Source organism: Quercus lobata, chromosome 6 (genome assembly GCF_001633185.2).
Source record: "Quercus lobata isolate SW786 chromosome 6, ValleyOak3.0 Primary Assembly, whole genome shotgun sequence".
NCBI classification, from domain to species: Eukaryota; Viridiplantae; Streptophyta; class Magnoliopsida; order Fagales; family Fagaceae; genus Quercus; species Quercus lobata.
In genome coordinates this window covers 44,838,984-44,864,603 of record NC_044909.1, presented here as the reverse complement: position 1 = coordinate 44,864,603, position 25,620 = coordinate 44,838,984, and the positions used below count along the sequence as shown (strand labels likewise).

Genomic DNA, 25,620 nt, shown 5'->3' with positions numbered 1-25,620 from the left:
TTTTTTTTTTTTTTTTTTTTTTAAAAAAAAAAAAAAAAAAAAAAAAAAAAAACTTCCTTCAGTCATATCTAACTTCCTTTGCAATGGATATTTTTCAATGGAACCCTCAGAGAATAGTTCAAAAAATACAAGATTTTTTTTCTTAGAATAAAATTATTGTGAGATAAACAAAGTTTAATACTTGGTAGTCAGCAAAAACAGTTTAGCTTATCCCCCTTAGGCATTTATTAATGAAACATCTTAGAAATTTTTTAATATATACCACCGTCGTCAACAAGGCCGTAATTGCGCCTGTCTTGTTCTTTCAATTTTTCCTTATGTTTAAAAAGTCATTTGGAAATCTATTGTACTACTTTTTAAGAATATTTTCATCAGTTTTTCCTCCTACTTACGATATAATAGTTATTGAGAGCAAAATTAAGACTTGAAATGAATGGTTTGGAAAAAAAAATGAAAGAAGAAGAATAACTTGTGATCTTAAATTTGAAAATATTGCAGTTTTTTTTATTCCTAAGACTAAAATATTATTACAAAGATTTTTTTAATGAAATTGTTATTGACAATTTCTTATGATAATAACTAATAAATTGTTACTAAAAATAAGTGAGAAATATATATACAAAAATAAGATTTAAAATGAAGAAATTCATATATAGATAAAGATATGTCTTTGTTTGAAATAATGTAATCAAGTTTAAAAGAAAACTATTAGTACATTAAATTTTGTTTTTTTGAAAAGTAACTTGATCAAGTCAAAAAATAAAGAATATGAAATCAAACAACAAAATTAGACATTATAAAATGGGCGAGTGGACCATCTCTTAATAAGAATTGAGAAGTGTTACGTCCATCACATTTTTTACAATAAATCATATGTGGTAACTTATTACTGGTTATAATTTGAAATCACCACTAAAATTACTTTTTTTTATCCACTATTAATAACTAGCAATTTAGAATTTTTTGTGAAATTATTATAGACCTAGCATTTTTTATCTCGTTCAGTCAATCTACTTGGCTCAAAAACCCAATTAATTTTAAATATTTTGTTTTTTAAACTAAAGACATCGCCATTTATTTTTTTTTCACTTTTTATCACTTAATGTAAGAACTATTTTGATACAGTATCAAAATGTTGCACGTTTGAAACACTAGGAGTCATTTTGACACACAAGACAAAGACAAAAACATAAATATAATTGGCCCAAATCGATAATATCTCAAAGTATGCATCGTCATGGACGACATTTGGAAAAGACTTGAATTTCGTACACATATATACAACATATATATAATTATATATATATATATATATATTTTGTTCAGATTTCGGAGTGCCCGAAGCTCCGTACTATACAACTTATATTCATTCATTAGAGATTAGAGACACACCTGACACCACACATGCTACTTTCACACAAAAATCCTGAACTGGACAAATTCTCCACTTGACTAAAAAAGGAAAATGGGACCCACCTGCTACAAATATCCCATTGAGAAAATGCTAGTACCATCAAAAGTTACCATTTTTATTTTTATTTATTTTTATTTTTTGCCTTGAGTGAGGTATAAAATAGGCAAGGAAAATGGGATTCACTTGCTACAAATATCCCATTCGGAAAAGGCTAGTACCATAAAAACTAAGATATTATTACACCATTTTTTTTATTATAAAATTGTTATTGACAATTTCTAATGGTAATAAACTGTTACTAAAAAATAAGATTCAAAATTAAGAAATTCATATATAGATTAAGATATGTCTTTGTTTGAAATAGTTTAATCAAGTTTAAAAGAAAATTGTTAATACGTACATACACACACATATATATATATATATATATATATATATATATAAAGCAACTTGATTCAAGTCAAAAAATAAAGAATATGAAATTAGACATCATAAAATGGATAAATGGACCGTTCTTTGATGAGAAGTGTTACATTCATAACATTTTTATAACACTTTCATAACAAATCATATGTGAAAACTTGTTACTGGTTCTAATTTGAAATTACTATTAAAATTACATTTTTACCCACCATTTATAACTAATATCAACTAGTCACTTAAAATTTGTTATGAAAATGTTACAAATATAACATTTCTCATATCATTTAGTCAATCAACTTGGTTCAAACACCCAGCTAATTTCAAAATATTTTATTTTTTAAACTAAAGATGTGTGATAGCCTCCATGGTTGCTTAGGTGGCATAAAATAAATATTTTAATATCTATGTTAATCATGCCATTTTTTTTTTCATTTAATTTGGGAAAAAAATGTAGGGACAATTTTGACACAGTATCAAAATATTAAAGATTATAATATTAAATGGACACATTTGAAACATTAGGAATCATTTTGACATTTAAGGCAAACAACAAAAAAAATAATTGGCCCCATTTTGATAATATCTTAGAAAAGACTTCCTTGACGCTGAATTTGACACATATATACAACCTATTCATTAGAAAGTAGAGACCCACCACAAACCACACATACTACTTTCACATAAAAATCCTAAACTGGACAAAACCTCCACTTGACTAAAAAAGGAAAAACTCACCTGCTACAAATATCCCATTCAAAAAACGGTATGTCACAAAAATTTATATAATTTATTGCAGCGGCTCCCCACATGTCAAGTTATGAGAGGTAAAGATGTGAACCCATATGAACCTGCTGTGAGGGATGGCCAAAATTGCTGAAGTTTTTTGTGGTCTACATTGCTCACAAAATATCTTTCATTCCAAGTTGTCCTGTCAACATAATATCACACTTTCTTGTTCCTTCTACAACGTTTTGTATAATCCTAATGTCTATATATATGTCCCAGTTCTCACTCTTCTTAGTTTCTCCAACAAACACCACCCTTTGCTTACTTATATCTACTCCAACACAACTAAGTGAGAAACAAATAGTATCTTTTTTAGTGTATTCCATTACTATAAAATAAGACCATTTTGAGATTTAGCTTTGTTTTAGAAATACATGGTGTTTTCATACATTTCTCGAATCCACAGTATATCTAATAGGGTCTGATATATGTTCCATGGAGTTTGAGAGTGGTAGTGCTCGTATGTTGAACTTGTTAGACAAGAAGGTCATGTTGGCTTCCCAGAATCCTAAGAAACGAGATGGGAGAATGAAGTTCAAGGAGACAAGACACCCAGTATATCGTGGAGTGAGGAGGAAGAACCCACAAAAATGGGTTTGTGAAATTCGTGAGCCAAATAAGAAGTCGAGGATTTGGCTTGGGACTTTCCCCACCGCAGAAATGGCAGCGCGTGCACATGATGTGGCAGTGATTGCGCTCCATGGCCAGTCCGGGTGTCTAAATTTTGTTGACTCAATGTGGAAGCTTCCGATTCCGGCTTCAACGATGGCGAAGGATATCCAGAGGACGGCAGCGGAGGCGGCTAAGGCATTTCGACCGGCAAAGTTGGATTGAGGTTTTTGGTGGTAGCAGCAATAGTATTTGTGAAGATGGTGGAGGAAGGTGTGTTTTTTTTATGGATGAGGAGGTGGTTTTTGGCATGCCAGGGTTGTTGGAAAAATCCCACTTTTCAAACCTAAACCCAAATCAACCAATAACCAAACACACGATAGGAAATTTTTAATACTAGCATTTAGTAATAGAAATTTTCTGGAAATTTTTAATACCATTGTTATCAATTGTGTGATGTCATCTAAACAATGTGTATTTCCATTTGTTTGTTGTTTCAATGAGCCATGTTAGTCTTGTTCGGATTGAGATTAAGTGCAATAGGTATTGCATTGTATGCTGTAGTGTCTAGTCTCCCTAGTACTTCCCTTAGGGACGATGAATTTGGGCTCCCAATTAATTTGTTGGTGGGTATCCTTCCACTCCTACTAAATTTTGCTTCAAACACGGCCTTGACAGCCCAAACCTATCCTCCTTTGATCTCTCCTTGCACTTTCCTTTCTTCTCCCCTTTCTTCTCCACTTGATTTTTTTCCTTCTCTGTACTATTTGACCAACCTCTTTCCCATTCGCCCTATCTTCCCTTTTATAGCTTCCCCTTGTTGGGGATCCAAATTGTTACTTTTGTATCAGTTCCCATGCAATTCCACTTTTGCCTAGAATTCCAAGGAAAATGATTCCTTCTAAGGATTCTCTGGAAACCTGTTCTTGACGTCAAATTGCGTTTGGCAGTGAACTTCCCAAAGGCACTAACTGTGCTCGAGGAATCGACTTGAATTTGACGGCCCCTCATTGGCCTCCCTTGGCCTAATAGTCAGTATTGGACCTAACTTGACCCAAATATAGTAGGGTTCCCTCAAGCGCCAGCCTTACATCCTTGCACTTTTATCATTAGGATGGGCCTATCCCTATAGTGTTGGGCTAGTTTCAATTACCTGCAACAGCCTTGGTTACCTGGGCAATCTTGGGCCTTGGTTACTTAAGCTAGTATTTGGCCTTGGTTTCTTGAGCCTAAGTCCCTACATATGCAATTGCTTTTAATGGTTGATATTGAAATTTGAAAAAAAAAAAAAAAAAAACTTTCAATCTCAACCATTAAATAATAAATATTAAAAAAAGTAAAATTTTTAAAAGTTAAAATGTAAAATGGTTAAAAAAATTGTGAAAGAGGAAGGCAGTAATTGTACATGTCTTGTTCTTTCAATTTTTCCTTACGTTTAAAAAGCCATTTGTGGATATATTGTACTACTTTTCAAGAATATTTTCAACATTTTTTTTCTCCTACTAACGAGATAATAGTTATTGGAGAGCAAAATTAAGACTTGAACAGAGGGGAGAAAAAAGAAAGAAAAAGAATAAATTGTGATCATAAAATTAAAAATATTGCAATTTATTTTGTAGCTAAAACTAAAATATTATTACACTGTTTTATTTATAAAATTGTTATTGACAATTTCTAATGGTAATAAATTGTTATTAAAAACAAGTTAAATATATATATACACAAATGAAGAAATTCATATATAGATAAAGATACGTCTTTGTTTGAAATAACTCAATCAAGTTTAAAAGAAAACTATTATTACATTAATTTTAAAAAAAAAGTAACTTGATTCAAGAAAAAAAAGAAAAAGAAATTAGACATTATAAAATGGGCAAGTGGACCATATATTGATGAGAAATGCTATGTCCACCACATTTTTATAATACTTTTACCACAAATCATATGTGGAAACTTGTTACTGGTTGTAATTTGAAACCACTAGTGAAATTACTTCTTACCCATTATTAACAGCCAGCCACCTAAGATTGTATTGTGTAAATATTATAGATATAGTATTTCTCATCTCTTTCAGTCAATCCACTTGGCTCAAAAACCCAACTAATTTCAAATATTTTATTTTTTAAACTGAAGACGTGTGGTAGCCTACATGGATGCTTAGGTGGCATAAAATTAAATATTTTAATATCTTTGTTAGTCACGCCTTTTTTTCATTTATCACCTAATTTAGGGATTATTTTGACATAATACCAAAATGTTAAGAATTAAAATCATCAAATAGATACATTTGATACATCATTTTGACAAACAAGGTAAATGACAAAAGAAAAATGTCAGATCACATTATTTCACACAACTTTAGCCACAACTCGTCACGTGATAAATTGTGAGTGGTAAATGTATGGTCCCACATGAACTCATCACCATAACTCGCCACATGGCGAGTTGTGGACAAAATTGTGTGAAATGGTATTGGCCTAACATTGCTCATAACAGCAACATAATTTGCACCAAATTGATAATATATTAAGAATGCATCATCAGCGGCGACATTTAGAAAAGACTTACATCACCTGAATTTGACACACATATATACAAACAAATATTCATTAGAAAGAAGAGACACACACCACACATTCTTTTTTTCTTTTTGGATAATCACAGACCACACATTCTACTTTCACACAAAAATCCTTAACTGGACAAATTCTTCACTTGGCTAAAAAGGGAAAAAAAACACACCTGCCACAAATATCCCAATGAAAGACTGATAGGACAAACAAATTTGAGTGCTAATGACTACCATTTTTATTACAATTTAACTGGACAAATTCTTCACTTGGCTAAAAAAGGAAAAAAACACACCTGCCACAAATATCCCAATGAAAGACTGATAGGACAAACAAATTTGAGTGCTAATGACTACCATTTTTATTACAATTTACTCACGTGACAATTTACTCACACAAAAAACCTTAACTGGACAAATTCTTCACCTGGCTAAAAAAGGAAAAAAAACACACCTGCCACAAATATCCCAATGAAAGACTGATAGGACAAACAAATTTGAGTGCTATGATTACAATTTTTATTACAATTTATTCACGTGATAAATTATAAGTGGTAGAATGTAAATTAACTACTTTTACTCCACCATGTATGATTTACTACATAAACAAATTGTAACAAAAATTATAGTCTTAATATTTTCTCAAAAATTTGTGTAAATTTTTACCACAATTCACAACGTAACGAATTTTAAGTTGAAGAGATGTGAACGAGTGTGGATCCAACACTCACAAGTTTCCATGCCGTGAGTTATAATAAAAATTGGATAAGAATTTGTGGTCACCATTGCTCACAAAATATCTTCCAATAAAAATTATATCTTCCAATAAAAATTGGATAAGATTTTGTGGTCACCATTGCTCACAAAATATCTTCCATATTAAATTGTCGAAACAGTTCCCATAAAAAAAAAAAAAAAAAATTGTCGAAACAGTGGGAAGTACTACTTTACAGCCTGTCAACTTAATATCACACTCCGGGTTCTTTCCTTAAACGCTTTGTCTATATATATGTCCCAACTCTGACTGATCTCACGGACTCTTTCAACAAACACAAACGCCGCTCTTTGCTTACTTATTATATCTACTGCAGTCCGCAACGCAACTGAGTGAGAAATAAAGAGTTTTTTTCAGTGTATTTCAATCCTATAAATTTAGTCCCTTTTGAGATTTAGCTTTGTTTTAGACATACATGGATGTTTTAAGACATTACTCTGATCCACAATATCTAATGGGGTCTGATATTTGTTCCTCGGAGTTTGAGAGTGGCAGTGGTCGCATTGTGAACTTGTCAGACGAAGAGGTCATGTTGGCTTCCCAGAATCCTAAGAAACGAGATGGGAGAAAGAAGTTCAAGAAGACTAGACATCCAGTGTACCGTGGAGTGAGGAGAAAGAACCCGTGGAAATGGGTTTGTGAAATGCGTGAGCCAAATAAGAAGTCGAGGATTTGGCTTGGGACTTTTCCCACAGCAGAAATGGCAGCGCGTGCACATGATGTGGCAGCTATCGCTCTCCGGGGCAAGTCCGGGTGTCTAAATTTTGCCGACTCGGCGTGGCGGCTTCCGGTTCCAGCATCGGCGGCGGCGAAGGATATTCAGAGGGCGGCAGCGGAGGCTGCTGAGGCATTTCGGCCCGCGGAGTTGGATAGAGTTTTTGGGGATGAATCGAGATGGAAGTTTGAAAGTGCAGCGGCGGCAGCTGTAGTTGTGGCAGCCGCAGCCGCAGCAGTGGCTGCTACAGCAGCTGCAATAGCGATGGAGATGGAGGAGGAAGGTGTATTTTTTATGGATGAGGAGGCCGTTTTCGGCATGCCGGGGTTGTTGGCAAATTTGGCAGAGGGAATGTTGTTGCCTCCACCTCATTGTTATGATGGAGATGACATAGAAACTGATACTGACATGTTTTTATGGAGTTACTCAATTTAATTAAACTGAATTAAGATTAATAGTATTGAGCTTAATTCAGCCCCTTCACATAAATAAAATTAAAAAAGAAAAAGAAAAAAAGAGAGCTTAATTTAGAATATAGAATGGTTGCTTATTGGGTAGAATTCTTATTGTTTTTGATTAAGAGTGTGTTTGAATTGGGGAAAATCATAAATGGTGGGAAAAGCCCCAAAAAAATGCTGCATTATTATTAATTTTTTTTTTTTTTTTGAGAAACCGCTGCATTATTAATTTATATATGTTGGATGTGAGGGAATCTTGGACAAAAGAATTATATTCCATTTTCCATAATGTATGGTATATAGATGCTGCTTTCTATAAGACTATAACGCATTCTTGAGTTTTTTTTTTTTTTTTTTTTTTTTTTTTTTTTTTTTTTTTAAAAAAAAAAACCAAACTCTCGAACATCATTCTGGTCCTTCTGGATCACAATTACAAGTTATAAATGAAATTTTGTTCTGATATCTATCTACGACTATTTCAATTCTTGAGAATTGAGATTGATAATTAGCAATTAGGATCGGGTAGAAGCCAAGAGAATAAAACCCCGTAGTATAACATAACCAAATGATGCGTGACATAATCAAGTCCTATAATCCAAGACCCCAGCAACAAAAGGTATTAGAATCCTCTCCAATTCGGGCTGGAATTCCTACTTTGCGTTTCAAACCTGCAAGTAATTAATTAAAATTTGGTAGAGGATTTGTATTGGGCAGGAAGGATATACGTAATTCTTTCTGTATCTATCATAGGATTTTCGATGCCTTATAGGTAGGGGCCATTGCCCCCCCTGATCTTCTCAAAATTTCTCAGTAGTAGTACTAATGTAGTAAAAAGGTTATTTGCCCCTCTCCCACAAAGGACAATGGCTTGTCAACAAGAAGCCAATTTTACATTCACATGTCAATATCTTATCAAATGTTAACTACTCAAAAGAGGACGATAAAAGGCCTACATAACATTTTTAAAAGCATTCTAGGTGTTGAGGTATGTATAAAACTTCACACTTAGATTGTAATATTCTTAATATTTATACATTGATTTATTTTAAAGAGTCAAATTACATATTTCAATTGTGTGTATTTAGATTAATCCTTGATTTGATTGTTATTAGCTATGAATTAATAATTATTATTTTTATTTTAATGCTATGAAATATGTAGTTAATTGAGATTCTAAAGAAACTCGTTCATAATAGTGAGTTCTTTAGACGTATTATTCAATTTCTCTTTGTGTTATTTTTATTATTATTGTGTTTGCACCAACATTTAGTAAATGAAGCACAATTTGTTATGCTTCACAACACAACGCCATGATGAGTTTTAGTTGTTAGAGATAGGATATTTTCTCTTAGATATTGTTTGTAATAGCAAAGATATTTATAGAGTTTGTTAGGATTTGAATCCCACGAGTTCTATTATATAGCCCTATAATTACGTTTTGTTTTAAGCTCAGAAATATATTTTCATGCAGTACTATTTAGCTTTGAGTAAAACTTAGATACAGTACCTTAGGTACCCTTTTTAAATTGCTGCCATTTGTCTAATTTAATGACTCCACTAATTAGATTTCTTCCTTCCTTCATTTTATTTGATGTTTCAATATTTATCAGTTACCCAACAAAAAACTAGGAAAAAAAAACTGGTTTGAGGTTGAGTGTTGATGTTAACGTTGAAATCCAATTCATATTCACGAATTCACCCAAACAAAACCATCGCAAACCCGTACTCCTACCCAAACCCAACAACCACTTCAATGCCAAATTCCATGCAACAAGCCCAATAGCACTAAGAAATCTATTTTTTTTTTCCTACCTGTTAGGCATTCCCCTATAGATCTGTAGACTCACTTACCCCATCTAGAAAAATGAAATTAGGTGGTGCATCCCTTGAATGCATGTGCCTTCGGTCATCGGAAATTTCCATAGATTGGTCATCTTTAGCCATCTGGTCATCTGGTGTGAGAGTCTAAGAGATTTGATGAATAGGTTTCTAGAGGGCCACAAAAAAAAAAAAAAAAAAAAAAAAAAAAGGAAGAAAGAAACAAAACGAGATGGTGTTAATAGATGTTAGCTAAGTTATTAAATTAGACTGGTGGTAGCAATTTAAAAGGATACCTAAGGTAGGCCCGTCCACGGGTTGGTTCGGGTCTTCTAAACTTGGACCTACTGAAGGTAGCGGTTTGGGTGGTCGGATGTCATCGGGTTGCGGTCGGGTATTGGTTGGTTTCGAACTGTGTGAATGGTCACTAGATTTTGCCAAAATCTTTGGCTTTTGCTGGATTTGACCGGATCTCAAAGAGATCTTGGCGGATCTCAATGAGATTAGGCTGGATCTTGAAGAGATCTCGGCAGATCTCAATGAGATCAGGCCAGATCTCGAAGAGATCCGGTGAGATCTTAGTGTAACTCGAGGAGATTAGGCAAAATTAGACCAGTGACCACTCAAATTGGTGGAGAACAGAAATTCTGATGAGTTTTCTGGTCGGGTCGATTGTTTCTCGGTTTTTTATGCTCAAACCTATCAACCTACTCGCCGGTCTTGGGTTTTATGGGCGGAGACCCACTGCCGACCGTCGTCTGGATCGGGTAGGCCGATTTTCAAGCCGGGTTGGTCAGGCTCCGGGTCTGCTTAGACACCCCTAACCTAAGGAACTGGATCTAAAGTATTGTATCTAAGTTTTGCCCTTTAGCTTTTCTCTCTCTCTACTTGCTTTCCATACTTTTCCTTTCCAAGCTTTCTTGCTTTCTTTCACATCCCACACAAAGTTTGATCCTTTGTAACCTAAACCACATCCCCAAATCTTGAAGTAAATTATAGAGTAGAGTAGATATGATCATCATGTCTCAACCTCAACCTCAAGCAAAAATCAAATCAATACATCTAAGAGAATGTTAATGATATTAATCCATATTTAATTCTTCATGATTTTGAATTTTAGTGATATATAATACATGTTCTCTTGAAGAGTAGTGAACGGTAAATGTGAATATGAGGGAGAGTGAGTCTTTGAGGGTAGTGTTTGTATTTGTTTAATTCTAACCAAATGGGGTATAGTCTTGATCCTTAGGCTGCTCAGTGTGCTTTATAAGGATAGTGATATGTGTATGGTTAGAGGGACCAATATTTGATCTTATTCACAAAAGCTTTTTGTTTTTATTTTTTATTTTTTTGTGAGTAAATAATGTTTATTGTATCCCTTTATTTGTTGATTCAATTATGTTTGTGATGTTGATATATTTAACAGTAATTTAGGCCTATAATGATACTTACAAATTTTTTATTTGTTAGGGCTAATTTAAATATCTCCAAAGAAGTGAAATTATGATCCCCTCTTATGTTTTATGAAGTTGGATTTGCTCAGTTTCAAAACAATTGTTCTTTATTTATCTTTTTTGATAATCAAAACAATTGTTCTCTATGTGCTTATGAAAATTGAAAATTAGTTCGTGTTTAAGAATATTTTCTTGATACCTTATAAAAAATGGATATTTATCTTTTGACTTTTTTTGGTAGCTTATATATCCTCTTGAAAGAGTTGAAGACTTAATGCCAAAAAGTGGTTGTCAAAGATGCTCCTTGTTTGGCCAATTTTGAGAGGCTAATTAATTTGGTAATGAGGTCTATTATTATTATTATTTTATTTTATTTTATTTTTTGTTTTTGTGAAGGAACCTCTTGTAGTATTTGAGGATGTGAGTTTGGTAGAGAGGTCTATGAGCAATGTGACCTCTTGTATTATTTGAGGATGTGAGTTCTTAATGTGAAAGCAATCAAAGCATGCCATAGTGGAGAATAACCAATAACCAACTATGGACTTCATTGCAATCGAACATGTTCTTAATTAGTGTCTCATTTGTAAAATTTACTATAAGTTATCAAATGGTTAATTTATTTTTGTTTTTATTTTAACAAAGGTAAGTAAAATCACAAAGTTAATCACCAATAACCAATCAAATTAATTTCATACGTAATAAGTGTCTGTTTGTGTGAGAATCCCCATTTTTTTTTCAAACTTTAAAAAGAATAAAAGAATAAATCTAATTTACTAAGAATAGTTATATGAGTTTAAATCTTTTAGTAATTAAGAAAAATGTAATATTATGTACAACGTAGAATTTCATAACATGAACGGGAATGATTAGTCTAGGAACATACAATTTTCAAAATATTTTTCACAACATTTAACATATAATTTGTGAAGAGATATTTTATGACCATAACTAATTTTACATGTATTTTCACAATTATATAAATGTGGATGATTGTGAGGGGTGGTTTTTGTGAAAGTGACGACTGATCTCATTGCACCCATGAAACATCATTTCTTCTTGGCTAAGGATCCATAAGTTAAGATGTCGTCCAACTTAAGATGCAAACTAGATAAGTAAGATGAACAGTACGTAAATTACTTAATGCAGGAGGGATATTTTTTCTTCAATTATTTAAAAGGAAAATAATATAGGGTCTTTATGAATTTGATGTGTAAACAACACTCTCACTTTCCTATTTAACTTCCTTTAGTTTTCATATATATATATATATATATATATATATATATATATTTTTTTGGGTAAAATGCAAAACTGATTCTCTAAGTTTGTTCAAATTTCATTTAAGTTTTTTAACTTTGTTTTCGTTCATTTCAATTTTTTAAGTTTCAGATTTATTCAATTAAGATATTTCCGTTAACTTTTGTTAAAAATTTTTGAAAAAAAAAATCTGGAAAGTATTTTTCAATCATTAATTGATTTTTTTTAATTTAAAAAAATTAAAAAATTAACCACAAAATATAACAAAAGTTAACGGAAAAGCCTTACTTGAATTAGTTTTGTATTTTATTCTTTTTTTTTTAGCTGTTGTAATAAAAAAAAAAAAAAATTCCTTCAGTTTTATCTAACTTCCTTTGCAATGGATATTTTTCAGTGGGACCCTCAGAGAATAGTCCAAAAAATTTGAGATTTTTTTTCTTAGAATAAAATTATTGTGAGATAAGCAAAGTTTAATACTTTTTTTTGAGAAGGAGCAAAGTTTAATACTTGGTGGTCGGCAAAACCAGTTTAGCTTAGCGCCCTTAGAGCATCTCCATCCGGATGCTATATCTCATCCTATTTTACCATCCCAAAAAGCTACTTTATCAATTATACCATACTATTTTACAATACATCCAACATCCCAAAATTCTATTTTTTTTTTCCAGTTTATTTAAAATTATTATTTTTTTACTTTTTCTTTCTCTCTCCTTTTCTTTTCATCTCTCTCCCTCAACCTCTGGCACAAGAATAGATAAGAAAAAAAAAAAACCAGCAAGGTCTCTCTGGGTCTAAAACATCACCACCACCGTAAAACCACTGTCACTCACATCGCAGCAAACCCACCACACCACTAGCTAGTAACCACCACGCCGCTGCCATGCCAACCACCAAAACCCATTAAAAAAACCACCAAACCCACCACCAAGAGAGAAAAAAAAAAAAAAAAAAAAAAAAAAAAAAAACACAACCAACAACCACGAGAAACAGCCACTACAAGAACCACCAAAGGGAAAAGAAAAAAAAACACACATACACACACACACACAAAACCGAACACAGAAAGCCACGGCAAAACCACCACATCAGCAATCTGCAAAACCCATGGCAAAACCCACTTTAAAGACCACCCACGGCAAAACCATAACCCCTATGGCATCGGTGATCTGCATGGACTCAACGTGTGAGTTCCGATCTGGCTTGGTGATTCAAAGAGAAAAGTGGGCTTGGTGATTCGGTGAGAAAGAGAGAAGCTTGTCAATGGCAAGAGAGAGAGAGAGGGGATGAGAAAGAGAGAAGGAAGAGAGAGAAAAGAAAGAGAAAAAATGAGAGAGGAGAGAGAAATTGCAGAGTTAAAACGGTTTGAGAGTATTAAAAAAATATTTTTTTTATCCCATTTAGCTACAGTACCATCTTACATTTGAGATGGTACTGTAGCTATATGTCAAAAAAAATTTGGCCTTCCCGTTGCTGGGATTTTTTGGGCCTGTATGCCAAATGTATCTTACATTTGGCATATGCAAGGCTGGTTGGGGATTTAGGCATTTATTAATGAAAAATCTTAGAAAATTTTTAATATATACCACCGTGGTCAACAAGGCGGTAATTGCACCTGTCTTGTTCTTTCAATTTTTCCTTATGTTTAAAAAGTCATTTGGAAATATATTGTACTTCTTTTCAAGAATATTTTCATCATTTTTCCTCCTACTCACGAGATAATAGTTATTCAGAGCAAGATTAAGACTTGAAATGAATGGTTTGGAAAAAAAAAAAAAAAATGAAAGGAGAGGAATAACTTGTAATCATAAAATTGAAAATATTGTAGTTTTTTTTGTTGAAATGAATGGTTTGGAAAAAAAAAAAAAAATGAAAGGAGAAGAATAACTTGTAATCATAAAATTGAAAATATTGTAGTTTTTTTTGTTGTTGCTAAGTCTAAAATATTTTTACAAAGATTTAAAAAAAAAATTGTTATTGACAATTTCTAATGGTAAAAAATTGTTATTAAAAAAAAGTGAAAAATATATATAAAAAATAAGATTCAAAATGAAACAAATTCATATATAGATAAAGCTATGTCTTTGTTTGAAATAATGTAATCAAGTTTAATAGAAAACTATTAGTACATTAATTTTTTTTTAAAGTAAATTGATTCAAGTCAATAAATAAATAATATGAAATTAGACAACATAAAATTAGACATTAGAAAATGGGCAAGTGGGCCATCTACTTATGCGAAGTGCTACCGCTACATCCCTTGCACTTTTATAATAAATTATATGTGGTAACTTGTTACTGGTTTTAATTTGAAATCACTATTGAAATTACTTTTTTACCCACTATTAATAACCAATAACGACCAGTCACTTAGAATTTGTTGGAAAATTATTGTGGACATAACAATTCTCATCTTGTTGAATCAATCCACTTGGCTAAAAAATGCAGCTAATTTCAAATATTTTATTTTTTAAACTAAAGACATTGCCATTTTTTTTTCCATTTTTAATCACTTAATGTAAGGACTATTTTGACACAGCATCAAAATGTTGAATATTAAAGTATTAAACCGACACATTCAAAACATTATGAATCATTTTGACATATAAGACAAATGAGAAAATCATAAACATAATTTGGCCCAAATAGATAATATCTCAAATATGCATCATCACAGGCGACACTTACAAAAGATTTCCTTGACATTGAATTCCACCCACATATATATCGTGGGCGACATTTACAAAAGACTTTCTTGACATTGAATTTCACACATCTATACAATTAGATATTTATAGAGGGTAGAGACACACACCTGACACCACACATACTACTTTCACACAAAAATCCTAAACTGCACAAATTCTCCACTTGACTAAAAAAGGAAAATGGGACCCACCTGTTACAAATATCCCATTGATAAAATGCTAGCATCATAATAAGTTACAAAAATTTTTCTCCAACAGGATGTGAGTGGTAAAAGTGTAGACTCATATAGACTTATCATTTTTTATTCATCACTTACAATTTGTCATGTGACGAGTTATAATAAAAATTATGTTAGTTTTTGTGGTCTACATTGTAAAAATACTAAAACTACAACTTTTATCATGACTTGCCCACATGACAAGTTGTGAGTAATGAATTAAAAGTGATTGGTCAATACACTAAAGTAAAAAAATTATAGCAAAAGTTATGATTCTAGCCATTCAATTTTTCCTTTCGTTTAAAAAGCGATTTGGGAATCTATTGTACTACTTTTCAATAATATTTTTGTCATTTTTTCCTCCTACTTATGAGATCAAAATTAAGACTTGAACTGAATAGTTAGGGGGGAAAAAAAACGAAAGAAGAGGAATAAGTTGTGATCATAAATTTGATAAAATTGCTTTTTTTTTTTTTTGGTTGCTAAAACTAAAATATTATTACACCGATTTTTTTTTTTTTTTATATATATTATAAAATTCTTATTGACAGTTTCTAATGGTAATAAATTGTTACTAAAAGATAAGTGAAAAATATATATAAAAAATAAGATTCAAAATGAAGATATATTTTTTTTTTTTGAAACACAAAATGAAGAAATTCATATATAGATAAAGATATGTCTTTGTTTGAAATAATTTAATCAAGTTTAAAAGAAAATTGTTAGTACATTTATATATATATATATATATTATATATATATAGTAAAAAAGCAACTTGATTCAAGTCAAAAAAATAAAGAATATGAAATTAGACATCATAAAATTAGATATTATAAAATGGGCATGTGGACCATCCCTTGAAGAGAAGTGCTATGTTCACAACATTTTTATAATTCTTTCACAACAAATCATATGTGAAAACTTGTTACTGGTTCTAATTTGGAACTACCAATAAAATTACATTTTTACCTATTATTAATAATCAATATCAACCAGTCATTTAGAATTTGTTGTGAAAATATTATAAATATAGCATTTCTCATCTCATTTAGCCAATCCACTTGGTTCAAAAACCCAACTAATTTCAAATATTTTATTTTTTAAATGAAAGACGTGTGATAGCCTACATGGTTGCTTAGGTAGCATAAAAATAAACACTTTAATATTTATGTTAGTCACGCCATTTTTTTATGTAATTTAGGAAAAAAATGTAGAGACTATTTTGACACAATATCAAAATATTAAAAATTATAATATTAAATAAATGGACACGTTTGAAACATTAAAAATCATTTTGACATATAAGGCAAACAACAAAAATATAATTGGCCCCAAATTGATAATATCTTAAGTATGCATCACCACTTGTCAAAAAAAAAAAAAAAAAAGTATGAGGCAACATTTAGAAAAGACTTCCTTGACGCTGAATTTGACACATACATACAACCTATTCATTAGAGCGTAGAGACACGCCACAAACCACACATATTACTTTCACATAAAAATCCTAAACTGGACAAAATCTCCACTTGGCTTAAAAAAGGGAAAAACTCACATACTACAAATATCCCATTCAAAAAATGGTATGTCACACAAATTTAAACAAATTATGAATTATTGCAGCAACTAACCACATGTCAACTAACCATATGAACCCGCCACTTATAACTTCCCAGGTGAGTGATGGCCAAAATTGCTTTAAGTTTTTTGTGGTCTACATTGCTCACAAAATATCTTTCTTTCCAAGTTGTCCTGTCAACATAATATCACAAAATATCTTTCATCTCCGTGTTCCTTCCATAACGTTTTGTATAATCCTAATGTCTATATATATGTCCCAACTCTCACTCTTCTTAGTTATTCCAACAAACACCACCCATTGCTTACTTATATCTACTGCAACACAACTAAGTGAGAAACAAATAGTGTCTTTTTTAGTGTATTCCATATTTCCATTACTATAAAATAAGACCCTTTTGAGATTTAGCTTTGTTTTAGAAATACATGGATGTTTTAAGACATTTCTCAAATCCACGGTACATCTAATGGGGTAGATGGGGTTTGATATTTGTTCCACGGAGTTTGAGAGTGGTAGTGCCCGTATGTTGAACTTGTTAGACAAGGAGGTCATGTTAGCTTCCCAGAATCCTAAGAAACGAGATGGGAGAAAGAAGTTCAAAGAGACAATATACTAGTGTATCGTGGAGTGAGGAGGAATAATCCATAGAAATGAGTTTGTGAAATACGTGAGCCAAATAAGAAGTCGAGGAGTTGGCTTGGGACTTTCCCCACCGCAAAAATGGTAGCGCGTGCACATGATATGGCAACGATTGTGTTTTGCGGCCAGTTTGGGTGTCTAAATTTTGCTGACTTGGTGTGGCGGCTTCTAATTCTGGCTCCAACGACGGCGAAGGATATCCAGAGGGCGGTAGTAGAGTTGGCCAAGGCATTTCGGCAGGCGAAGTTGGATTGAGGTTTTTGGTGGCAATAGCAACAATATTAGTGGAGATGGTTGAGGAAGGTATGTTTTTTTATGGATGAGGAGATGGTTTTCGGCATGCCAGGGTTGTTAGCAAAATCCCACTTTTCAAACCTAAACCCAAATCAACCAATTAGCAAACACGCTATAGGAAATTTTCAATACTAGCATTTATTAATAGAAATTTTCTAAACAATTTGTATGTCCATTTGTTTTTTGTTTCAATGAGCCATGTTAGTTTTATTCGGATTGAGATCAAGTGCAATAGGTATTGCATTGTATGCAATTGCTTTTAATGGTTGATATTGAAATTTGAAAAAAAAAAAAATTTCAATCTCAACCATTGAATAATAAATATTAAAAAAAAGTAAAATATGTTAAAAGTTAAAATGTAAAATGGTAAAAAAATTTGTGAAAGAGGAAAGGCAGTAATTGTACGTCTTGTTCTTTCAATTTTTCCTTACGTTTAAAAAGCCATTTGTGAATCTATTGTACTACTTTTCAAGAATATTTTCATCATTTTTTTCTCCTACTAACGAGATATTAGTTATTGAAGAGCAAAATTAAGACTTGAACAGAGGGGAAAAAGAAAGAAAGAAAAAGAATAAATTGTGATCATAAAATTGAAAATATTGCAATTTATTTTGTAGCTAAAACTAAAATATTATTATACTGATTTTTTTATATAAAATTGTTATTGAAAATTTCTAATGGTAATAAGTTGTTATTAAAAACAAGTTAAAAAATATATATAAAAATACAAATGAAGAAATTTATATATAGATAAAGATATGTCTTTGTTTGAAATAATTTAATCAAGTTTAAAAGAAAACTATTATTACATTAATTTTAAAAAAAGTAACTTGATTCAAGTAAAAAAAAATAATAAAGAATATGAAATTAGACATTATAAAATGGGCAAATAGACCATCTTTTGATGAAAAGTGCTATGTTTACCACATTTTTATACTACTTTTGCAACCAATCATATATGATAACTTGTTACTAGTTCTAATTTAAAACCACCAACAAATATGTTGTAAATGTGTTGTATAAATGTTATGGATATAGTATTTCTCATTTTTTTCCAGTCAATCCACTTGGCTCAAAAATCCAACTAATTTCAAATATTTTATTTTTTAAACTAAACACGTGTGGTAGCCTAGATGGGTGTTTAGGTGGCATAAAATTAAATACTTTAATATCTTTGTTAGTCATGCCATTTGTTTTTTTTTTTTTTTTTTTTTTCACTTATCACTTAATTTAAGGATTATTTTGACATAATACCAAAATGTCAAAAGATTAAAATCATTAAATAGATACATTTGAAATATTAGGAATCATTTTGACAAACAAGGTAAATGACTAAAACATAATTTGCACCAAATTGATAATATATTAAGTATGCATCATCAGCGGCGACATTTAGAAAAGACTTCAATCACGCTGAATTTGTACACATATATACAAACAAATATTCATTAGAGAGTAGAGACACACACCGCACATTCTTTCCTTCTTTTTTGGATAATCACAGACCACACATTCTACTTTTACACAAAACACCTGAACTGGAAAAAAAAGGAAAAAACACACCTGCAAAAAATATCCCATTGAGAAAATGGCAGGCCCCAAATATTTGCGCGTAGAATTATGACTTTTATTACAACTTGCACATGTAACAAGTTGTAAGTGATAAAATTGTGGATCAATCATTTTTATTCTACTACTATGACTTGTCATGTGAGAAAGTTGTGACAAAAGTTATAATACTAACTTTTTGTCAAAAATTTACACAAACTTTTGCTATAATTCATCATATGATTTGTAAGACCCACCACTCACATGTTGCAATGCCGTGAGTTATGATAAAAATTGGGTGAGTTTTTGTGGTCACCAATCACCATCGGTCACAAAATAATCTTTCATTTCAAATTGTCGAAACAGTGGGAACAGTACTTCACAGCCTGTCAACTTAACACCACTCTCCGGATTCCTTCCTTTAACGCTCTGTATAATCCTATCGTCTATATATATGTCCCAACTCTCACTCTTCTTAGATACTCCTTCAACAAACACAAACGCCACTCTTTGCTTATTATATCTACTGCAGTCTGCAACGCAACTGAGTGAGAAACAAAGAGTTTTTTTTAGTGTATTTCACTCCTATAAATTGAGTCCATTTTGAGATTTAGCTTTGTTTTAGACATACATGGATGTTTTAAGACATTACTCTGATCCACAATATCTAATGGGGTCTGATATTTGTTCCTGGGAGTTTGAGAGTGGCAGCGATCGCATTGTGAACTTGTCAGACGAAGAGGTCATGTTGGCTTCCCATAATCCTAAAAAACGAGATGGCAGAAAGAAGTTTAAGGAGACAAGACACCCAGTGTATCGTGGAGTGAGGAGGAAGGACCCGTGGAAATGGGTTTGTGAAATGCGTGAACCAAATAAGAAGTCGAGGATTTGGCTTGGGACTTTTCCCACAGCAGAAATGGCGGCGCGTGCACATGATGTGGCAGCTATCGCTCTCCGTGGCAAGTCCGGGTGTCTAAATTTTGCCGACTCGGCGTGGCGGCTTCCAGTTCCAGCATCGGCGGCGTCAAAGGATATTCAGAGGGCGGCTGCAGAGGCCGCTGAGGCATTTCGGCCCGCGGAGTTGGATAGAGTTTTTGGGGATGAATCGAGATGGAAGTTTGAAAGTGCAGAGGCGGCAGCTGTGGTTGTGGCAGCCGCAGCAGTGGCTGCTACAGAAGTAGTGGTGGAGATGGAGGAGGAAGGTGTATTTTTTATGGATGAGGAGGCAGTTTTTGGCATGCCGGGGTTGTTGGCAAATTTGGCAGAGGGGATGTTGTTGCCTCCACCTCATTGTTATGATGGAGATGACATGGGAACTGATACTGACATGTCCTTATGGAGTTACTCGATTTGATTGAACTGAATTAAGCTTAATAGTATTGAGCTTAATTCAGCACCTTCTCATAAAAAAGAAGCAGCTTAATTTAGCATATAGAATGATTGCGAAGCCATATTGAACAGAAGAATTATATTCCATTTTCCATTATGTATGGTATAATGGACATTTTTGCAAAATAAGTTTGTACTTCAATATTTAATCTACCCATTTGGGGCATTTACATCAATCTATGAAAGAAAGTTGTTCAACGTCTTATTTTCATTTTTTTTAAAATAAATTTCATCCAAATTTCTAAGAACGAAAAAAAATAAAGAAATAAAAATTAGCCAACCATTTTTGTCTTGCATACAAGTTTCAGCTGAAGAAGGAAGTGAATCAGCAGAAGAAGGCCACAGAGCACCCAATTCGTTGAGAGAGAGGGAGAGAATTATAGATTATTGTTGTAATAAATGGAAAGAGAACAAAAGTTTGTCAAAACAAAAGCCTGAAAGAATAAAGTAAAAGGAAAAACTCGAAGCCTGGAGTTTGTAATCTCTGTTGTTTCGTTTAACATCATTCTACCTGACTAATAAAGATTTTATTTAAAAAAAAAAACATTAAAAATAATGACACATTTAATATGGCAACAAGGCTGGTATCAAATGTTCAAAATTAGAGTCTTTTGGTCCAGATAATTTCTTCTTTTAATTGACTGAATTTCCCTATTTTGACCAAAAAGAGATGCACTCTGAGGTTGCAGAGACCAAGAATACCAGCAAATAATACAGTTAATCGTGTTTGTTGGCTTGAGCTTCAATATGCAGGCTTGCTTCTTTAAGAGACAAAATCTCCTGCATGAGGGAGGCTAGCTTCGCGACATTCTCTTGATGAATGTGATCAGGAACCTTTTTTTGGTAGCCAAAAGCACTCACTACCTTGGACAGCCTATCATGTTGCCTGAAAATAAAAAAATTTAACCATCAACAGGCTGCAACATACAATGCCGCGTATAAGAATAAAAGTACTGAAATATTTTAGAATCGAATTGGAACAATTGAAGCTGATATGATCTTTCTGTGCCTGGCAGTAAAGCGGCCTCAAAGTCACCATTAAGCCTTCTCATTTTCAGGATATAGCCCTTCTATTCTAGGATTCTAGAAGATCATTGCGTAATCTTACTAATAAAAACTACTCTTAATGCTATAGAACCAATGGAAAAGCAGTACATTGTCTTTTCAGGTATCACGTTTTAGTTGTACCTATTTAAAAGGTTTAAAATCGAGAATCTACTGTAATAGCTAGGCATATCTTGATCAGAGATAATACAAATTCAGTTCGGTAGATGCTTATAAATAAGTTTACTCAACAGCAATACCTGTAACTATTGAGTCACTCATACACAAACAAAAGTTGATCCAAAAAACAAATGAAGAGGATTTTTTTTTTTTTTTTTTTTTTAAGATTGATTCCATGTACCTTTCCCATCTTTCATTTGAAAGTGACCTGAGAGATTTCAATGCAGAATCTACAAGATCCATCTCATATTCCACTGTTTCATTTATCCTGCCCTGAGATTGAAACATATACAAAAGAGTAAGAATATTCCTTGGAACAGCTATATGGGAAGAGTTTTGAAAGATGTACAGTCCTCCAAGTTTTTCACCCAGTCCAATCATCCTCTATTGCAGCAATTCCTATATGAAGCAAAAGGTGGAAACGAAAATGCAACATCAATGAGGTTTGTGGGTTAATTTGCTAATGGAGATGAGGTTGAACGTGAAATAAGGAACACATGACACATTTTCTAGGGTTAAATCAGCAGTGAACCGCACTGTGCCTATATGAGTCACCATCACTGATTCCCCCCATTTGGTAATTTCACAGTGACATGTGTAATGGAAGCAATAGTGGTGAGGAACTTGGTTGAATAGACCATGTGATCAGGTACCCCACTATCAATTATCCAATCATGAGTTGTAACATGAATTGTATCTACCTTTTGAAAACTAAAATCTGAATGCTCTAAAAACTGCCAGTGAATTCAGCAATGCCAAGAGCTGCTGATACTGTACCTCAATAGCTGTGGAAACATTGTTGGCTGCAGCTAGCTTGAGAACCATAATTCTAATTTGTACCTTTAGCCACATAAAAACCATGTTATTGCAATTCTTCCATGAACTATAGGTTGGATGTAAGGAATCTTTAGGCTCTGTGATAGATCCTGTTGAGATTTCAGTCCAGAGTGAAAGCACAAAGGAAAACAGCTCAGTCAAGGAGAAACAACAAGAAAGGAATTGCAGCACTGAAGAAACAGGGCAAAACGACAGAGTATATGAGAAGAAGAAGAAAGGGAGGCTAAAAGGAAATGGTGTCATTGTACTTAAGTGATTGCACGTGTGTTAGTGGCACGTGAGAGTGATTAAGTAGTGTACAGTTGTCAACTACTAAATGATTAGAAAAATAGTTTGTTAGAGTTAGTTGGAATTAGTTTTCTCTTCTACTTTCACTGTAATGTGTATATAAGGCACAACCTTAGTGTAAATTAATCAACCCATTCATTTTAATCAATTTCTGAGATTCAGTTTTCTCAGTAGCTTCTAGAGTTTTTCCCTTTTAACATGGTATCAAAGCTTCAATAGCTCATCAATGGCTTCCGCTTCCAACACTGCTTCAAATTCTGAAACTCTTCCCACCAATACTTCCAACATAGCAAATCACAGATCGTCCAATCAAGCACCTTCAATGGATGATGCAAATACAAACCCTTCAAGCCCTTATTTCATTCCACCCTCAGATGTTGTTTTGGTTTCCTAACCACTGATTGGTCCAAAAAATTATCTCAGTTGATCAAGGGCAATGTTTCTATCTTTTGAGTGGTAGGAACAAATTTGGCTTTCTTGATGGTTCGATTCCTACACCTGATCTTTCTCATCCTTTGTACAATGTGTGCCACAAAGCAAACACCACAATTCTTTCATGGATGGTGAACTCTTTGAGCAAGGATCTTGCTACCAGTGTCATGTACATTCACACTGCAAGGGATTTGTGGATTGATATGCGTGATAGGTTTTCGCAGCCAAATGTTCCAAGATTCTTTGAGAATCAGAAGGAAATTTCGAAGCTTTCACAAGATTCCTTATCGGTGAATTCTTATTTCACCAAATTTAAGAGTTTATGGGATGAACTTGTGCATTATCAATCTTTCACTGCTTGTACTTGTGCTTGTACCTATGGTTATCAAAGAAATCAATTGAATGCTCAGCAAAAAGATCAATTTTTTTTCGCTTTCTTATGGGACTCAATGACAGTTATTCCTACAAGTCAAATTTTGATCACTGAGCCATTACTTGCTTTGAATAAAGCCTATTCCTTGATCTTGCAAGAGGAAAAGTGTAGGCAAGTTGGTCAAGCTGATTTGGTTATTGAACCAATAGCTCTGTATGCTAATAATGCTAATCCTAAGGGGTTTCAAGGGCATTAAGGGTGGAATCAGGGTGTGAATCATGGAAGCCAAGGCAGAAAGAATGGTAATTCAAGGAAAGAAAGGCTTGTTTGTACTTATTGTGGACTTGTGGGTCATGTAGCTGATAAGTACTACAAATTACATGGGTATCCTTCAGGCTATAAGCATAAGGGGAAGGCATCTACTAATCAAGTTTCTAGCAATGGCACTCTTGGCAGTCTGTTTTGCAACAATGGTGGTTTTAGGAATTTTCCTTCTTAGCCTATGCAAGGTTTTGCTAATCAACCTGATCTGATGCATTGCTTACCACAGCATCCAGGAGCACAGTCTCAAGCACAGCCTTTATTCAATACACCTCAATGTCCTATCACCCAGAGTCAGTGTGAACAACTGCTTTCTTTCCTTGGATCTCAGTCCTTCAAGGAAGCTAACTCATCTCAGGCGTCTCACGATGCTGCTTCATTTCTCTCACCATTTTCCAATGTTGTTGCTACTGTTGGCACCAGCTCTTCCATGCCTTATTTTACCAATTTCTCAGGTAATCCTTTTTGGTTACCCCCTAATCCTTCTCATTCCATTTTTTCTACTCGTATAGTTGACAGACAAGCATACATATCCAATACCTGGATTATTGACATTGGTTCCACAAACCATATGGTACATTCAGTGTCTTGCTTATCCATTATTACATCCACCTTTAATACCTTTGTCTATTTGCCTAATGGAGAAAAGGCTTTAGTTACTCACATAGGCACAATTTATATCTCAGATCATCTTACCCTTTATGGAGTTTTATGTGTTCCATCCTTTACTTTTAATCTCATATCAATCAGTCAACTCATTAAAACACTCTTTTGTTGTCTTGTGTTCCTTTGTTCTTTTTGCTTTATCTAGGACCTAGCCAATTGGATCATGATTGGACTAGACTCACAAATTGCTGCTATGGATAAGGAAATTGCAGATCTAGAACTCATAAATACATGGACTTTAACCACTCTCCCTCCTGGTAAGGTTCCTACTAGCTGTAAGTGGATCTATAGGACTAAGTATAAGTCTAATGGCTCCATTGACAGGCATAAAGCTCGCTTGGTTGCTAAAGCTTATACATAGAGGGAAGGCCTTGGTTACACTAACACCTTTTCTCATATTGCTAAGTCAGTTTCTGTTTGAATGGTCTTGTCTTTGGCTACTGTGAAACGGTGGTTCCTTCATCAAATGGATGTGAATATTGCCTTCCTCCATGGTGACTTTGATGAGGAAGTTTATATGAGTCTTCCACTAGGTTTTCACAGCAAGAGGGAGTGTGTTTCCAATCCTAGTTGTGGTCCTTTGGTGTGTAAGCTCAATAAGAGTCTTTATGGTTTAAAAAAAGCTTCAAGGCAATGGTTTGCCAAATTTTCTTATACATTGCTGAATTTTGGCTTTGTTCAATCTAAGGCAGACTACTCCTTGTTTACCTACACTAAAGGATCTTCATTTACTGTTTTATTAGTATATGTTGATGATATCTTGCTTACTGGCAATGACCCTGGTTATATTACTGATTTGAAGCATCTGCTTGATACTAAGTTTGGCTT

General features: G+C 33.1%; 3 protein-coding genes and 1 pseudogene across 4 annotated transcripts; 3 read left to right on the top strand and 1 right to left on the bottom strand.

Annotated features, from left to right (window-relative positions):
• Window positions 1-2,877: 2,877 nt before the first annotated feature.
• LOC115950600 lies at window positions 2,878-3,908 on the top strand (annotated as a pseudogene).
• A 2,912-nt stretch (window positions 3,909-6,820) lies between these two features.
• On the top strand, window positions 6,821-7,912 carry LOC115994143 (dehydration-responsive element-binding protein 1B-like). Its single transcript, XM_031118190.1, has one exon. The coding sequence runs from the start codon at window positions 6,992-6,994 to the stop codon at window positions 7,724-7,726; it is 735 nt and encodes a 244-aa protein (XP_030974050.1). The 5' UTR covers window positions 6,821-6,991; the 3' UTR covers window positions 7,727-7,912.
• Window positions 7,913-18,557: 10,645 nt separating this feature from the next.
• On the top strand, window positions 18,558-20,856 carry LOC115993637 (dehydration-responsive element-binding protein 1B-like). Its single transcript, XM_031117584.1, has one exon. The coding sequence runs from the start codon at window positions 19,894-19,896 to the stop codon at window positions 20,614-20,616; it is 723 nt and encodes a 240-aa protein (XP_030973444.1). The 5' UTR covers window positions 18,558-19,893; the 3' UTR covers window positions 20,617-20,856.
• Window positions 20,857-21,276: 420 nt separating this feature from the next.
• Window positions 21,277-22,874, bottom strand: LOC115994220. 2 transcript variants are annotated; one of them, XM_031118280.1, is made up of 3 exons: window positions 22,653-22,874; window positions 22,057-22,148; window positions 21,277-21,537 (listed from the first exon to the last, which is right to left on the bottom strand). In XM_031118280.1, the coding sequence occupies exons 1-3, from the start codon at window positions 22,734-22,736 to the stop codon at window positions 21,369-21,371; spliced, it is 345 nt and encodes a 114-aa protein (XP_030974140.1). In that variant the 5' UTR covers window positions 22,737-22,874; the 3' UTR covers window positions 21,277-21,368. The 2 variants fall into 2 exon arrangements, with proteins under 2 accessions (XP_030974140.1, XP_030974139.1); XM_031118279.1 differs by lacking the exon at window positions 22,653-22,874 and having other exon boundaries at window positions 22,057-22,310.
• Between the last annotated feature and the right edge of the window lie 2,746 nt (window positions 22,875-25,620).

Bases quoted from the DNA above. Each gene is read 5' to 3' on its own strand.
- LOC115994143 (XM_031118190.1), top strand. From the start codon at position 6,992: ATGGATGTTTTAAGACATTACTCTGATCCACAATATCTAATGGGGTCT.
- LOC115993637 (XM_031117584.1), top strand. From the start codon at position 19,894: ATGGATGTTTTAAGACATTACTCTGATCCACAATATCTAATGGGGTCT.
- LOC115994220 (XM_031118279.1), bottom strand. From the start codon at position 22,256: ATGATTGGACTGGGTGAAAAACTTGGAGGACTGTACATCTTTCAAAAC. The intron at 21,538-22,056 runs GTACATGGAATC...TTTTATTTTCAG, and splicing joins TCAAATGAAAGATGGGAAAG to GCAACATGATAGGCTGTCCA.